Here is a 17,217-nt window from a genome sequence, read left to right as displayed (position 1 = left end):
AACAACTCATACCAAAAAGTCAAAGATTCTCTTTTCTCTCTACTTTTTGCACATCTTTTCGTAATTAGCCAAAAAGTCATACCAAACATACAAGTTTTTTTTACCTACCTTTTTAGCCAAATAGCCAAAAAGTTACTAAATTAGCCTGTTCCCAAACGAGGCCTAAGTTTCAATTTAAAAATTAAAAGCTATTTTCTTTTCCCATATGTTCTTAAATTTTTTATTCAAAATTTTACCAACTTTCCATTTATTAATTCCCATTTTATTAAATTTCCAAGACGGACTTCAAACCATTTCCTTAACCAAAATTAATACTTTAAATTTTACAAATTAAAATATTTGATTATTAATTAAATTCTCCAATATTAAATTAAAATCCCCCCTCCCCCCAATTTATTTTTTTATTTTATTTTCCATTTTTCTACTTTTTATTTTCCTTTGCTTTCCACCTTTTCCTGCAAAACCCTAATTTCTTCATCCTTTCAACAATTTCTGAAACCCAAGAAAATTTTTCATTCTTTTTTTAATTTTTAATTTTTGAAAAAAAAAATACATGCGTCACCATTGAAGCTCTGACCTTGCTCTTCAATGGCTGAAGCTTACTGGTTTTAACTGTAGAAGTAATTTCTCAGATTTTGATCTTTCTTCTTTGACTTCAGTCTCAACAATTTCTGGGTTTTGCGAATTTCGAAGTGGGTTTTCCATAATTTTTCTGGGTTTGATTCTCCTCAACTGTTTGAGCTCTTATGTGTAGAATTTGAGTTTTCGTTTTCTTTTTTTTTTAGGGTTTTGTGATTTTTTGCTTTGATTTCTATGAATGGAGAGACAAGAAGAGATTAATCATCACAGTTATGGGGTTACAAGGGGTGATGAGGCTCCGGAGAGCTACATACTGCCGGCGAGGACCGAAAACCCAAGCCAATTGAGCGGATCGCCGATTCCGCAACCGTCCACGGCGGTGATCACGACAGCGACACCAGTTTCAGCGGCGGCGCCGAGCACGGAGGCGTTGAAGAAGAAGAGGGGGAGGCCGAGGAAGTACGGCCCAGATGGGTCTCTCAGGCAAACTCTGTCGCCGATGCCGATATCGGCTTCGATTCCGCTGACCGGGGATTTCTCAGCTTGGAAACAACCATTGAAGAAGAAACAAAAGATGGAGTTTGAGAGTTTGGGTAAGAAATTGAATTGAATTCCTCTTTTATATAGATGTAAGTTTTTTGAATTTTTATTGTATATTATCTGTTAATTTATCCATTGATTTACTGTTTTCTAGGTTTCAGATCATGATCTGATCTCTTGCTAAAATTAGATTAGAATCTGTCACAGTTTTGGGAGATACTCTTTTACCAATTATTGATAGGTTTCCAAATTTTATTAGTTTATTGTTTTGTGTGAAAACTAGACCTACTCATCTGGTTTAGGGCCAGATCTTCTGTTTCAAAGTTTTGTCTTTTTGTCTTCAATGCATTCTCAGTCATATGATGTGATGAAAATTTGAACCTCTATCTGAGATATGGGATAGAAATCTCGTATTTAGTTTTATTTACGAGAGATTTAAGGATATTCATTAAATTTGAGAAGAGAGAGTGGGACCCTTACCTCTCTAGATCTTCAGAAATTGTCACATAAGTCCGGAACAGTATGTGACTATATGTTTGATCTATGGTGTTTCGGGAAGACTGGATAATTATTAGATCTAGAATAAATCTTGAGGGTAAGGTCAAAAAATATTAAACGCCAATAAAAAATTGTAAATGAGATTGGATCAACATCTCTTATCTGCCACTAACCCAATCGCGTAGTCTTTAATGATACCACCACCGCCACGTGATATCACGAGAGTTCGAAATTATGGCGGACATCCAATCGTATACCGTTACGTGATATCACGGTTATACCCAATAATTACTAGTAGATTTGGAAATTAGGGTAGACATGACATATTGACATGGAGGGAATCTTTTTCTGTTGAATATAGAAATTTTTTACCTTTGTGTGGTGGAAAAACAGAAAGATGCTACAAGTAAACACTTAAAAGTGAGTAAAAACTGTTGGGAAGTGCCAGCTTGTTTTATTGATGATGTCAACTAGTGTATTGATGTGACCAGACACAAAACTGTCTTCACACCCAATAATTGCATGAGACATAAAAGAGGCAGAAACAAGAATGAAGAGTACTAGTGGCTGATGATGATAAGGTAGAAAATGATTGAACATCTATTGAGCTTGACATGGGTACGCTTGGAAAAATATTCTTTGCCTTTGATGAGATAGATTTTAAATTGAAATTAATGCTTTTTTAGAATATATTTTCCTAGCTCAAGTAATTTTGAATTTATTTTCTAAACTTATGTTGTTTTGTGAAGTGATATTCGTGTTCTTTTATAACACAATTTTAATTAAGTTATCGTGAAATCTTTTAACATTTTTAAAACGTGAAGTTGTGTTTCGTAAAATAGCATGAATATGGTAAATAAATTCAAAACAATAATTTTTGTAAAGAGTGAGGATTTGGTAAATAACTCGGCAAAACATCTCTCGTTTCATTAAAGCTTACCATCTTCGATAATGGACTGTTTAGCTATGTACTTGTTTTCTAACCCCCAAAATGCTAGCATTGTACTTCAAAAAAAAAATTTACCTTTCAAAACTTTTTTTTTTTATTCTACTGCTGCCGCTTCTTCTTTTTCTTCTTCTTCTTCGTCAATAAATAAAACTTGTAAAATCAATTTCTGATGTCCTGAAAGTTTCTCTAATTTAAAATCAAGCTTATCATGAATTTCTGATTGTATATCAATTCTAAACAGCACGAAAAAGTAGAGAATGGCCTTAATTATTTCAGTAACGCTGAATATTTACCAAATTCACCTGAACATCAAAATTCTTAGTATATGTCATCAGCTCAAGTTCTGTTATTTTGGAATGATCATCTATAAAGGTGACAGAATCGTTGTAAGATTTTATGTCTCGCAGACTCTTAATCTATTGTATGCACAATTTAATTTGATTCACACAGTTGTGTATCTCAAAGAAAAAGATGACTGTGATGCTTGTGCATGCCCTTTTGTTTGATTGTTGTCTGGTTTTTTTTGTGAGATCTTGTGGATTTGGTTTGGGTTTCACAGCTTGAGATTGTAATTGTTAATGTTTTAGTTCAAGTGGACGACTTCAATGCAGAGTTGACTGCTTTCCTTTGAGCAAATATTTTCTTCATTTTTTTTTTTTAAAACTTATTTTATATTCCCCTTTTCTTTTTTTCATTTTTTTTTTGGTAGGTAATTGGGTAGCGTACTCTGTTGGTGCAAATTTCACACCTCATGTGATCACTGTTAATGCTGGCGAGGTATTTTTGTTGATCTGTAAAAATATAATTGTGTTTTTATGTGATTTTTATTAGTGCCTTATCTTAATTCGGCTACATATTTAGTAAATTACTTGTATTATTGTTTGTGATATGTTGACTCTAATAAATGCTGTCATTATATGAACTGGATCCTTCTCTAGGTCAGAGATTTTGCTGGATGAATGAAAAGTTCCTTTCGTTTTGTTGAAATATAAAAAGATTTATTATGTAAATAAGCGTTAAGAGTGAAATTTCTGAGCATGGGAAAACAGTTTCCTCAACACCCCCCCCCCCCCCCCCCCCCCGAACTGTTTGTTATTTATTTTGTTTGAGGTAGTACAGAATAATCTCGACAGAAAGGAATACTTAACAAGGATAATAAAAACAATTGCTTACATACTTGACGATATTAGTGTTTGCTTTTACTCTTTGCTTTTAGCCCTTGAATTTCTAAAATTTTAATTGACTTTTTTAAAAAAAAAAATTACCGGAGATAATAGAGGTTGTAAATGTTAGTCTTGATGTAAATTGTAACTTCACTTTTAATAAGTGAACTGTTGCTTAATGGTTCTTTTATTGATAACGTCAATAAAGATGAATAGTACACTTATGTTTTGTTTGGTTGGGGGATTTGAGGAGTGATTTGGAAAGGGAAATGGAAAAGGTAGGTGAAATGTGAATAAACATACCTATATTTCACCTAATTTTACACACCTTTTCCCTTTCCCTTTCTAAATCCCTCTCCAAATCTCCCAACCAAACACAGCGTTAAATTCTTAATTATTTAGGGGAGAAAATTAGAGGAAAATGAAAGGAATAATTTCGAGAAGTATCTGCTGCCTGTTGAGACATATGGGTGATCCATAATTTGTTTGTCATAGTTTAACTCACAATTAATACCTAAGATGGTAAAGATGATACAAGGGAATATATAATGAATGTATTCAAATAGGCAAACTTTATGTTAATTTTGAATTTTCGGAAGGCTTATTGATAATATCACAAGGATGATTGTGCACTAACTACTCATTATACTCGCTATTTTTAAGGATGATCTTAATGTACACTATTACAAAATTTGGTATCTATGTCCATGATAGCATTCTTGGTTTCTGTTCTACTTGTTTCAGGATGTTACGATGAAGGTCATATCATTTTCTCAACAAGGGTCTAGAGCTATTTGTGTTCTTTCAGCAAATGGTGCAATTTCAAATGTTACCCTTCGTCAGCCTACTTCTTCTGGGGGTACTTTAACATATGAGGTGCCAACCTTTTCTCTTCATTTTTTCCAATTTTTTTAAGCAGTTGGTTTGCAGGGATTTTTAGAAGGGTTATCTGCAATATAGTTACCCTTGCATGCATTTTTTAAGCTTCATGCTGTAATTCTGTGGGGGAAATTACAAATCAGTGTAGAAGACCAAAAATAATTACAAACACATAGAGGAGGTGCAACTTTTTCTGTGCAAAGAAACCATAACAAAAGTCGCAACCCCCAACTTTTGGTAAATAATTTCCCCACTGCCCACTGTCTTGCAATTTGCCTAATTCTGTGTAATATGGTCCATCGACTTTGTATGTCCTCTCATATTTTTTGCAAAAGGGTCTACTCAGCGTGGCACATCAAGATCTTGACATGCACTCTTTCTTCGCATTTTTTTTAAACAAATACTTCTTTTGCCAATGGAATCTGCTCAGTGTAATATGTCCATCGATTTGTTTGTCCTCATATTTTTTTGCTGATGGGTCTACTCTGTTATATGAGTGAGTCACATCAAGATCTTGAAATGTACTCTCTCTTTCTTCGCACAACATTTTCTTATTAGCATTGTTGTCTTCTTTTCTTTCCTTTTTGTTTGAAAAAAAAAAAACAAAAAAACAAAAACAAAATTGTACTTCTTCTGGAAATGGAACTAAAAACACCACTAGGCATACATTAAAGCTGCGGGATTGAAGGAAGTTTTCTTTTCTTTTTATTTTATTTCGTCTCTCTTGAATACTTTTTCCTGCAGTCTGCATTGAGACAATATATATTGCATACATGCATCCATCGTGAGTCCTGTTTTTTTTTTTTTTTTTTTTTTTTTTTGTGGCACCTCGCTCTACGAGTTTTTGCCTGATAACAAAATATTTGACACCTTTGGTATGGAATTGCAATCCGAGACTTAAATAATATGAGAACTCTTGTTTATGTCCTTGTAGTTGGGAATTGGTTTGGGAGAATTAAGATAATGCAGGGATGATCATTCCTTCACCCTTGAGTTTCCTAAGAAATTATAAAGAATGTATTGATCCATCATTATGCTCGTATTGTGGTTCTCATTGTCAATATAGGTTGAGTTGATACTTGAATTATTACTCTCATCCATATGGCTTTATCACCTGAGAGGCTGGCTATCAAATTTGGCGTCTTGTGTTTGCAGGGTCGTTTTGAGATACTTTCCTTGACCGGGTCATTTATGCCTAGTGATATTGGAGGAGCAAAAAGCAGATCTGGTGGGATGAGTGTTTCTTTGGCAGGCCCAGATGGTCGTGTTTTGGGGGGAGGAATCGCTGGCCTTTTAGTAGCTGCTAGCCCTGTTCAGGTTAGATTATATTACAAAATCAGAAAAAGAAACTAAAAAGAAAAGAAGATATTCCAAATATCCAATTGGCCATTAATTTGTGATTCTTTAATTTTCACTGTTAACAATGTCTACAAACATTAACCTTTTAACAAATATTTCTTTTTTTAATCATGTATATAGTATGTGAGATGTTATGTGATGGTTTTAACCCCCTATAAGGGCAAGTGGCAGCCTATGTCACGTGATCTTGGGTATGGGTGTGGGTGTGTGCGTATCTTGAGGTCAGACCTTGTCAAACTTAAAATTTAAGAGTACGCGGACTTTACAAAAAAAGGTCATATTTTTAGTCTATTGGCTTGTTTTGGGAAGTAGGTTAAAAGCTGGTTTTTTGGCCTTTTTTTTTTTTTTGCTTTTTTTGAAAAAAGGTGTAAAAAAATAGAGAGACGATGTGACTCAAAAAACCTAAAAAGCCAAGAAGCTGACTTTTAGCTAAGTTCCCAAAACAGATAAAATGGTGTTATATGTAACATAGTCAAGAAGATATTTTACTCTTTTTATAAAAGTTCTGTAACAATATATACATGTAATGATAGTGTTAGATACAAACATATAGAAAGTGTATGATGGAAAGTCTCGTACAAATATCCTGCACCCTTGTCTAAGTGTCAGGTGTCCGATATGGGTATTTAATTTATTTGAAAAGTTCATGTAACATACGTGGCCTGCTTTGTTTTCTGTGACAGATGCACGATAAACCTTGACTAACAAATAAATGGACTCGTTTTTTGCATTTGCTGCTCATGTTCAGAGTGATGACTTGCATTACTTTCTAACGTTTTTTACTGCATCAGGTTGTGGTTGGGAGCTTTTTACCAGGCCATCAGATGGAGCAGAAGCCCAAGAAGCAGAAATCTGAGCACAGAGCAAACTTTTCCCCAACCCCTTCTAATCACAACTCCGGAAAAGGAACAGAGGGAGTGTATGGAGGACCAAAGCCGATCCTCTCACCTCCCACTTCCTTCCACGGAGATAGGATGGCTACTACTCCAAACTCCATTTACGTTCCGAAGAATTTAGGCACTGAAAATGAAATACCCATGCCCGGAGCCGAATCTAAAGACCCTGGCCTACAGAAGTTGGAGGTTTCTTGCTGATCATGCATGCACTTTGTACCTTGCTTGTATCTCGACTTCCTTATCTGACCTTCTCATAAACTCATTGACTCGTCATAGGACAAAGTAGGGCTTAACATGAGGCCAGTTTTATAAGCTGGAGTTGTATTTGTAGGAACTAGGGTTAGGATGACGGTACCACGATCTAGTAGGGCTTATTCTACAGTAGTCGTTGTTGCCGTCATATGTTGTGTTGTTTCATTTGTTGATGTAGAATTTTTAGATGTATTATGACACCTTGTTTGTCAATCTTTCTGACTTCACTGTAGCTGAAAGATTGAAATATTTAATTGGATTCTGTTTTATTAAGAATTGACTTTGTATGTTGTGAAATATATGGAGCTATGTTCTTTGTTTAGCTTTGAGCAAATCCAATTTAGCTATGATTAAACACTGTTCACACCATCTATAGACAATTTAGAAAACAAATTTATCATCTATGAGGCAATCGTAAATTCAAGATTATTTCTTCTAATTTATGAATTGTAAATGGCTTGAAATAAAGGGAAAAAAAATTTAAATGGCCTTGAAGATATTGCATATTCTCTCTAAAAACCTAATGTTGTGTTTGTTTGAGGGATTTAGGGAGGGATTTAGAAAGGGAAAGGGAAAATATGTGTGAAACTATGTGAAATATAAGTATATTTTATTTACATTTCGCATTATTTTTTCCTTTTCCTTTCCAAATTTCTCTTCAAATCCCCCAAATCTCCCAACCAAACACAGCGTAAATGGTTCATCCTAACATATGGGTCTTTTTCAATGTATTATTATTGTTACTTTTCTTCTCCTCATTGGAAACAAATCTCATTGCATGTGAGAAATAAGATTATCGACAATGCTACGTAACTCAAATTTTGTGGCTCAAAAGTAGCTCAAATGGCCAAAACGACGTCGTTTTGAGTACAGAACAACATAAAAATGGCCAAAACGACGCCGTTTTGGCCATTTGAGTCACTTTTGAGTCACAAAATTTGAGTTACGAGACATTTTCTTAAGATTATCCTCTTTTCAATTCTTATAGTGATGAGAGTCTTGTGCATAGGATTGTCCGCCATTCCTTTTATTTTTTCTCAAGCAAAACTTCCCCAAATGCAAGTGGATGACTGCTCAGTGCTCTTTGATTTATGTGCTAAATTATAAATAGCGTCACTCTCCAAAAAAAAAGATGAAAATGAAAAAGGTGGAAAAAGAAGTTCAAAGTAGAATGAAGAAGTTGATCTTGTTTCCTTCCAATTCTCGGGGGGAAAAAAAAAGCCATTTTGTAAGTTGACTTTGTGGTGTTTTAGAAAGTTGATTTTTTGACTTTTTTTAGTGACTTTTTTAGCAAAAAATTGAGTTATTTTGAGTAAAAAAACTGACTTTTTTTGACTAAAAAAAGCTGAAAAACCAAAAAAGTGACTTTTTTAGCAACTTCCAAAAGTATTTGTGTTTTATTTTTTCTCTTCTTTTTGTTCCCTTCCTTGGCAGACTCCTTGTCCCCCTTCTTGTACTACATGTTTTTATTAGTATTTTTTTATTGTTGCTGAAAAAATAAAAATAATCACTTAACCCATATAATTTATGGGCTAAATGCATCGTTACATTTTTCATTCAAATTAACAAGAAATACGTTACATGCACCTATAATTCTAAATGGTAGGGGTTTAAGTGCACATGGCCTATACCTCATAAAGTGAAGGTTTATTTCATAAAAACTATAAATAAAAAAAATAATAATAAACAAAAAAAATATGAAGGTATTTAGGTTAATTTACAAGTGTTATTATTAATGAAAATTGATGGTGCACTTTTAGTCGACAAACTACAAGAGTCAAGTGATTATTTCTAATTGATAGGAAATTAAGTGCACAGAGCCAATTTGCCCAAATTTCTTTGCATACAATGCCAATCATTGTTACAAAAATATATCACCCATGACTTGGGCATTAAACAAGAAGTAACCTCATTCACATCATGTTGCTGCAAACTCTTTTATCTTTAGACTATTATTAAAGAAGATGGTCCTCAACTTCTCTGCCTTCCGGCCTCTGTTGATCTTCTGATCAATGAATTCTTTTCTTCTACTCTTCTCCTCAGTTCATCATCTTCTTCATCTTCAACTACTGCATTTATTTCATACAACACACTAACTTCTGTTGATGCTCTGTTCTTGTCCAAAGATCATTTATGGTTTGCTTCTTTTTTGTGTCATTCATGTGATTTCTATGGGAAACAGTTGGGGTATGAATGAGACTGACTTGGTCAAACTCTCAGATGGGTTTCGAGCCACCGACGAGTAAAATTACTATGATGAAATTGCAGAAACTGAAGATGAGCAGAGAATTACAAGCAGACAGATTGATCAACAAAATTGTGGAATTAAACATTGTTGTGGAGAGATGGAAAAATTACAGAAATCCAATGAAGAATAACAAGGGAAGAAGAACAGGGGATTGAGCTTGTCAGGAGAGAGATGACAACAGTTTCTGCAGAGTGCGAGTGTTAAGCTTTAGGGAGCTTCTATTGGCACCCCACTAAAATTTTAGTTCACATCATTTTTCCATTCAAATATCAATTATCAACCTAATGTATTCTATACATAGAAATAAGGATAATAAGGATAAAATATAATTTTAATGTAAAAGTGATATCATTTTCCATCCATATGACTAATACATAATCAACAATGCTTGGGATCCTAAGAGATTGACCAAGAAATCTACCAAATTATCATTTTTCATACACTATTGATGAAAATGGTGTCAAGTGCAGTATGAATTAAAATATTTGAAGAGCTCACTGTAATTATGCCAAACTTATGGATTATTAATTCTTATGCCAAACTTGCCAAACAAAAAAATATAGTATCAATAATAAATAAGTTCAAAATAAACTACAAAACTTTTTGAAACTGAGTTCGGGATACTTTTTTCAAGAAATAGTAATAATTCAGCTTAAGATGTAGGCAACTAATCTTCTTCTTGTTAAACAAATGAATAAAGATGAGACAAAACAAATAGCAACAATTGAAATACAACCCAACCCATCAACACCACAATGCCAAACAAATGAACAAAAAACAGCTAACTTTTTAACAATAAAGGTTGACAACATCAACAGCTAGCAGTTTCTGATTCAATAATATGAATAAGAATGATGATGATGACAACAATTGCAGCAACAACTGAACAAATCCAAGATTCTCAATCAACACTGTTCAGCTCCTTGATGTAGCAAAATAATTTTAAAGCCAAGAGAACATATCAACTCACCAATAAAATGGTCATACACCAGACAGAAGTACTTGAAGATCAGTAAGGTCTGTGCCAGTTTCACGTGTCACTCGGATTGGAAAACCGAAATATTTATAGAAATTCAATGCAATGTTGAATGTCACTAGAAAAATATCTCAATAGTTTCAAGCTTACATAACTAATAAATAAGTGTGTGCATGTGCAGTGAGAGGCTTTCTCAGTAACATAGATTTCTTAGTTAGCATTTCTATTAAATCACAGAACCAAAAAAAAAAAAGAAAAAAAAAGATAGTAAATCACTTCTTCCTTTTTTTATTTCTGGAGAACTTAGATTTGTCGAACCCCTCTTGCATCATTTGTAGTCTCAGCCGTATTCTGTTTCTTCATCCCTTTTCGTCCTCCAAACCCAAACTTGGAATCCTTAAAACCCCTACTCTTCCCCTTTCCACCGGCCCCTTTCATCACCTTCCCACCGCCTTGTCTCGCCTTACCTCCAGAGCAGTCTCCAGGACCCACCTCTGGCCCCTTCTTATTCGACCTTTCAAACGACTTTCCATCTTCAAAACTCAAACCTATCTCGCCATCTTTGTCATCCCCGGCAAACCCACTCTGCTGCCTCTGTTTCCTCCATTTCTTAACCGATTCTATCTCCTCCTTTTTCTGCTTAGCCGTCTCTTTGAGCTTCTGAGCTTGAACTTCCTTAGCTATTTTATTCATATTTCACCTAACTTTTCCATTTCCCTTTCCAAATCCCTCCCCAAATCCCCTAACCAAACACAACAAAACTGTCACCATGTGGGTATCACTTTTCACCATATCGGCATAACAGTCAGAAGGCCTTAAGAAAGGAAGCTGCATTGACTGAAACTTCACAAAGGCCTGTCTTGTACCTTCCAATGCTTGTGTGTAGAAAGCAAGCTCACGTGCCAGATCATCATTCACGTCCACCTCTTGTTGCTGATCAATGTCGAGGGAAAGTGTGTGTAACCATTCCACATTCTTGGGCCAGCCAATATCTCCAAGTTTATCGAGAAGACCATCCCTCTTGTATATGGAGTTCTTTGAAGGTTCTGTCAATTTCACATCTTCGTCTTCTGATTCTGATTCAGAAACCTCCTCATCAAGATTCTCCACCGCATCATCATCCATTGCGTCTTTGTTTAACAAAACCGGTTCTTTTATGAGTACATCCATTAAATATCTCTATCAACATAAAAAAAAAAAAGAAAAAAAAGTGCACCATTATACTTGGAGCTCAAAAAAAGCAAATATATAAATGTAAAAAAGGGATGAGAGAGGGAAGGGGGTGGGGATTCCTGCTTATCAGACATCTCTTAAATATTACTTCAAGATACAAAATGACCCCAAACATGTCATACTTTCTTCTTTCACAAAATTAAACCAGATTGAACAGTTATAAATATGAGAAATGACATAATTGTAACAATATCTTGGTCCAATCTTGAGAGACAACAGTATACCCATGCAAGTTTATCTTCCAGAAGACATGTAATCGACCTCGTAAAAATTAGGTAATCTGATTTTAGAGTTTGATGTAGGCTGTGTTCCTAGCCTTAGAGGACACCCATGAGAGCATTTCCAGGCAGAGAAGATGCGCAAAACAAAAATAGGAAACTAAGTCCAAAAGCATAAATCAGGCGTGATGCAGATCGGAATCATATGGTAAACCAAAAGAAAATATGAATGAGATACTTGTGCCTAGAGTGGAAAGAAAATTTGACAAAGTCGGATAATGCACAAATTATACTAGATTATAACAAGAACTATACATTTCAGAACATACAAATCGCATTCACCAGCAACATCATTAATACTGTTAGAAACTTCCATAAGCATTGGTGGAAATTTTGAAGCAATGCCCTAAAATTGTCCCATTAAAACTTACGAATTTTTGGATCATGTTTCTAAAAGGACTTGTGTCTTTCAAAGAAAAAAACAGTTTCTAAGGTGCCGTTTGGTAACACTTACGTTTTCAGTTTTCTCTTTATATTTACAAAAATTTAAAAAATTCAAATAAAAACTTGTTTGGTAAAATTTTTGATTTATAAATCAGTGGTCTCAGTTTATAAATTTGGCCAAAAAATGAAAACACAAAAAATGTGTTTCCATTTTGAGTTTTCAGTTTTTTTTTTTTATCACCCAACATTAGCCACCACCCCGCCACCATTTTCTACCACCGTCATCCGCCGCCACCACCCACCACCCATCCTCCACCACCACCTGCCGCCACCACTCACCACCCACCTACTACCACCAGCCACCACCCGCCACCACCACCCACCTGCCACCCACTCGCCATCACCACCCACCCCTCGCCACCACCACCACCACCCACCTGTCATCCACCCGCTACCACCCACCACCTGCCACTACCATTCACCGCCCGCCACCACCACCCGCCACTTACTTGCCACCGCACCACCCACCTGCCATCCACTCGCCACCACCACCCACCACCCACTCACCACCCACCTGCCACCACCACCCACCACCACCACCACCCACTTGCTACCACCTACCACCCGCCACCGTCACCCACCACCCACCACCACCACCACCCGCCACCCACCTGCTACCACCACCCACCACCACCACCACCACCCATTCGCTACCACTTACCACCCGCCACCGTCACCCACCCACCACCACCACCCGCCATCCGTCACCCACCTGCTACCACCACCCGCCACCCGCCACCCGCCGCTGCCACCACCACCGCCACCACCCACTCGCTACCACTCATCATCCGCCACCGTCACCCACCCACCATCACCACCCACCACCCGCCCGCCATCACCCACTACCACCCACCATCCGTCACCCACCCGCCACCACTACCACCACTCACTTGCTACCACCCGCCACCGTCACCCACCCACCCGCCACCCACCACCTACCACCACCCGTTATCCACCATCCGCCTGTCACCACCACCCACCACCCGCGCATCACCACCACCCGCCACCGCCACCGTCACCGTCACCCACCCACCACCACCATCCACCCGCCACCACCCACCACCACCAGCTACCCACCACCCACCGTCACCACTTTCCACCACCGTCTTCCGCCGCCACTTGCCACCACTTGCCATTTCTCACTCTTTTTTATATTTTTTAATTTATTTAAACATTTTGTCAATTACCAAACGCGTTTGTAGTTTATTTTTTTCTAAAAATAAACAAAAAATAAACAAAAACCAGTTTATAAAATTTTTGTAAATATAAACTGAAAACGTAAATGTTACCAAACACACCCTAAGAGATTCTCAAGGAACATGATCCTATTATCTCAGTGATAATATATACTTCAATACTACTATAAAATGTCTCTCTAGATGTCTAAAACATTTTCAAGACATTTATATTGCTAAAATAATCAACAACAGGAACATCCTCAATAGCTCCTGTAGATTGCAACTGATGAAAATTAAACTTCTCCTAAAAAAGAAAGTACCAATTATAATATTGAACAATTAAGATAGGGAAATTTTCGCTAATGAGTCCTACTTTTCTCGTGAATTGCAATCAAGTCCTATTAACATATAAATCAACCCTCTCAACATAAAATTTATTTGATATTTTGCCTTTGACCTACGACATTATCATGAGGGCTATAATTTTATCACTTCTATTTCATCAACTTCAAACGCTTTTAATTTGGTGGGGAAATCCTCCTTTTAATGTTTAATTAAAACAAATCAGGCTGATGATGCCTTTATTTTTTATGGAGCAGAGGAGGCTCAGATTGGTTATTTGAGGTGTGTTCTTTTATGCTTTGAGGCTATTTCAGGGCTTCGGGTGAATTTGGGGAAATCCAAGATGATTCCGGTTGGTGCGTTTGACAACCCTCACCTCTGATGAGTGCTAATCTCTAATTAAACATGATAAATAACTGCTTAGGATGAAATCCTGAATTGATTATATTAGTGTGATGTTTGTAATTGCATTTCTATCTGTTAGCTATAGAATGATCTGTTCATGTTTTAAGTTTCGAACTGCGAATTGAAAGCCTTATCGACGATCGATTCAGAAATTAATTAGTGTTATATGCTAATTAGAATTTATGTGATTTTATGATAGGTTAAATTAAAATTTGATTCGGAAGGATTAAATTAGATTAAATATAGTTAAATCACATTAGTTTGAGGTTATTACCAAATTGCCATTGAGTGGTCATTTTCTACAAACTTTGTTTAGACTTAATTGTTGCATTTCATATCATCTCCTCAGCCTTTTCTAGACCCAAACCGTATGAGAGAGGAAGAGTAGAAGAAAAGGGTTGAATTCACCTAGATTTTGCTTGAACTTAGAAGATTTGAAGGTTAATTGCAGAATTGAGCTAGCACTTTTGGAATTCAAGACTTAAGGTAAAGAATTCACCTTCTTGGTTGTGAATTTAAGTTGTTCTTGCATGATTCATGGGAAAATTAGTGATCTAAGTCAAGATTTGATTTAAAGTGTTGAGTTGAGAGTGAATTCTTGCATGCATGTACATGTTCTTGAAATTTGAAGTTGTTCTTCATGAAATCCTCACATGCATGTCCATATTTTAGTTGTAACCCATGAATTCACCATGATTTTGGAGCTAAATCTTGCATTTGATCATGTGTTAGAAGCTTTGAATTCAAATGGACACATGCATGGTGCATTTACATCATGTTCTTGCTTGATTCATGGAGTTTCTTTGAAATTGTTTTCAATGGTCTCACCTTTGGGCTTGATTTTACAAATTGATCTTCAAAACATGTTATGTTGTTTGTTTCCAAGTGTTTTCTAGAAAATTAGCCCAAGGGGATCAAATTTGGAGCTTTTGAAGTTGAGTTTTGTGCTTGAGGATAAATCTGAAAATTCCATATTTTGGATCCATGCTCGAGCGGAGGACTTCACGCTCGAGCGTACACTCTGAGTACATGCACCTCCGCTCGAGCATAGAAAGTCACGCTCGAGCATGAAATGCATATGCCCAGAAGTTCATATGTTTTGCAGTCCGCTCGAGCGAGAGAATTCACGCTCGAGTGAGGACCTGAGTCTCACGCTCGAGTGGAGGTCGAGCGTCCGTCGAGCGTGAAAATCATGCATCCAGTACTTTCTCATGAGTTTACAGTCCGCTCGAGCGAGGGAAGTCACGCTCGAGCGGAGCTCCTTTGTCTGCATGTCCGCTCGAGCGTAGAAAGCCACGCTCGAGCGAGACCCCTGTTTCAGCAAAATTTTGAAAAGTGTTTTAATGTACATCTTTGCATCCTCATTCCATCCTAGGCATTCCTAGGCCTAGTTTAAGACATCTTGATGAGGATAATTGTATAGAACCACACCAAGTCAAGATAGGGACCAAGTTATTGATTTCCCAAGTGTGTAACTTAGTGTGTGTTCATTCTGTAACTGTGTAGAGTTGGCATCCGAGGGCGCTCATTAGCCTATCTGTAGCCCAGTACTCTATGAGTAACAATGTTGTAAAGATATGTTCAATTATATGATTATTTTCTGAGTGATCAACTGTACTGCTTACTGAAATGCTATTGTTCAATGAATGAATGTTTGTCCTATTTGTAAACTGTATCCGTGGCATCCATAGCAATTTACTGTTACTGTACTGTTACCACTACTGTCACCGAGATCTCTGTCGGTTCCCATGTTTGGAACCACTGCTGTTACTGTTATGATGGCCATCAACTAACTGTTCGGTCTGTTAAGACCTACTGTACTGTTTTGTTATTGGATGTACCACATATGACTGCTTTGGTTTCTAAATGACTGTTATGACTGTTTAATTACTGAAAGGACATTCATTCTTAACCTCTTTACATAGCTATTATTCACTGGGCTTTAGTTCACTGTTTATATTTATATGTAGGTGTCAAGGCACCAGACCGGAGCTAGGAGCGTCGAGTTAAGCTCCCGTTTTGTCAAGCCAACATTTGTGCCTCACTTTGAGGTTCCAAATCCGTCAAGCCAAGGCTGCTTTTGGGGTGTTTTAGATTCACCCTTTTTGTCTCTGTTATGTATAGACTGATTAAGACTTTTGACTGTACAGTTGTGGTATAGGGATTCGGTCCCTAACCCGTTTATATCTGACATGTATATATTTTTGGTTATGAATGTTTTTTTCTCATTCAGTTTTTCCATAGCTCATTGGACATCGTTCTATTACTGTTTGGTTTCCGCCAGCCCCTTACTTTGTATTAATGTCATTACTGTTAAGCAGGCATTTGGTAATCACGGATTACTGGCTGGTTACGATGCTTAAACCCTTAGGGGCGGGTTTGGGTCGTGACAGAGTGGTATCAGAGCGATACCAAGCATGAGTTATACCGCACACACGTGTCCAAGTGAGCTATAGGATGTCCTAGAAAAGTAATTAGGGCATTGCGTGAGCACACGAGAAAGTGTGTGTAGCCATGACATGAATATATGTGCTAATGTGCTAATATGCTTAAGTAAGCAATTCCTATGTTTATGATTACTGTATTGTATATAGTGAAATGGAGAAATGGACAATGCGAGGAATGCCGATGAAACGGAATCATCTGATGCCAGAACGGCAAGATTAGAAAGAACAGTTGAATGGTTGACTGAAGCTTTAAGATAACAACATAACCAATAGCCTCTACCTCCTCCAGTACAACCCGAACAGAATGTTAATGATGATATCATTGCTCTGGCACAGAAGTTTAGCAAAATGAAACCACCATCCTTCCAAGGAGGCCTTGAACCATTAAAGGCTGAAGCATGGGTTCTTGAAATTGAGAAATTATTTGAAGTGTTTCCGTGTTCTGAAGCACATAAGGTGTTACTGGCTACCTTCACTCTACAAGAAGAGGCTAGACGGTGGTGGATGCTCGTCCATGACACCAACAATGTTATGACTTGGGCTCAGTTTAA

General features: G+C 36.9%; 1 protein-coding gene and 2 pseudogenes across 3 annotated transcripts; 1 reads left to right on the top strand and 2 right to left on the bottom strand.

The window, feature by feature from the left end:
- Nucleotides 1-163: 163 nt before the first annotated feature.
- Nucleotides 164-7,437, top strand: LOC114272481 (AT-hook motif nuclear-localized protein 3). Of its 2 annotated transcripts, XM_028214206.2 has the most exons (6): nucleotides 164-692; nucleotides 786-1,172; nucleotides 3,276-3,343; nucleotides 4,474-4,605; nucleotides 5,764-5,925; nucleotides 6,759-7,437. In XM_028214206.2, the coding sequence occupies exons 2-6, from the start codon at nucleotides 818-820 to the stop codon at nucleotides 7,059-7,061; spliced, it is 1,020 nt and encodes a 339-aa protein (XP_028070007.2). In that variant the 5' UTR covers nucleotides 164-692; nucleotides 786-817; the 3' UTR covers nucleotides 7,062-7,437. The 2 variants fall into 2 exon arrangements, with proteins under 2 accessions (XP_028070007.2, XP_082738547.1); XM_082882421.1 differs by having other exon boundaries at nucleotides 168-1,172.
- Nucleotides 7,438-10,409: 2,972 nt separating this feature from the next.
- On the bottom strand, nucleotides 10,410-12,066 carry LOC114272498 (putative rRNA-processing protein EBP2 homolog pseudogene; annotated as a pseudogene). The gene has a single exon (XR_014337529.1). The product of XR_014337529.1 is annotated as a putative rRNA-processing protein EBP2 homolog pseudogene (transcript).
- Nucleotides 10,643-11,032, bottom strand: LOC145797674 (putative rRNA-processing protein EBP2 homolog pseudogene; annotated as a pseudogene).
- Nucleotides 12,067-17,217: the final 5,151 nt, after the last annotated feature.

The sequence above is a fragment of the Camellia sinensis genome, chromosome 8 (assembly GCF_055761805.1).
Source record: "Camellia sinensis isolate YWXY chromosome 8, ASM5576180v1, whole genome shotgun sequence".
Lineage (NCBI taxonomy): Eukaryota > Viridiplantae > Streptophyta > Magnoliopsida > Ericales > Theaceae > Camellia > Camellia sinensis.
The sequence above is the reverse complement of the archived record's forward strand: the minus strand, read 5'-3'. Positions and strand labels throughout refer to the sequence as shown.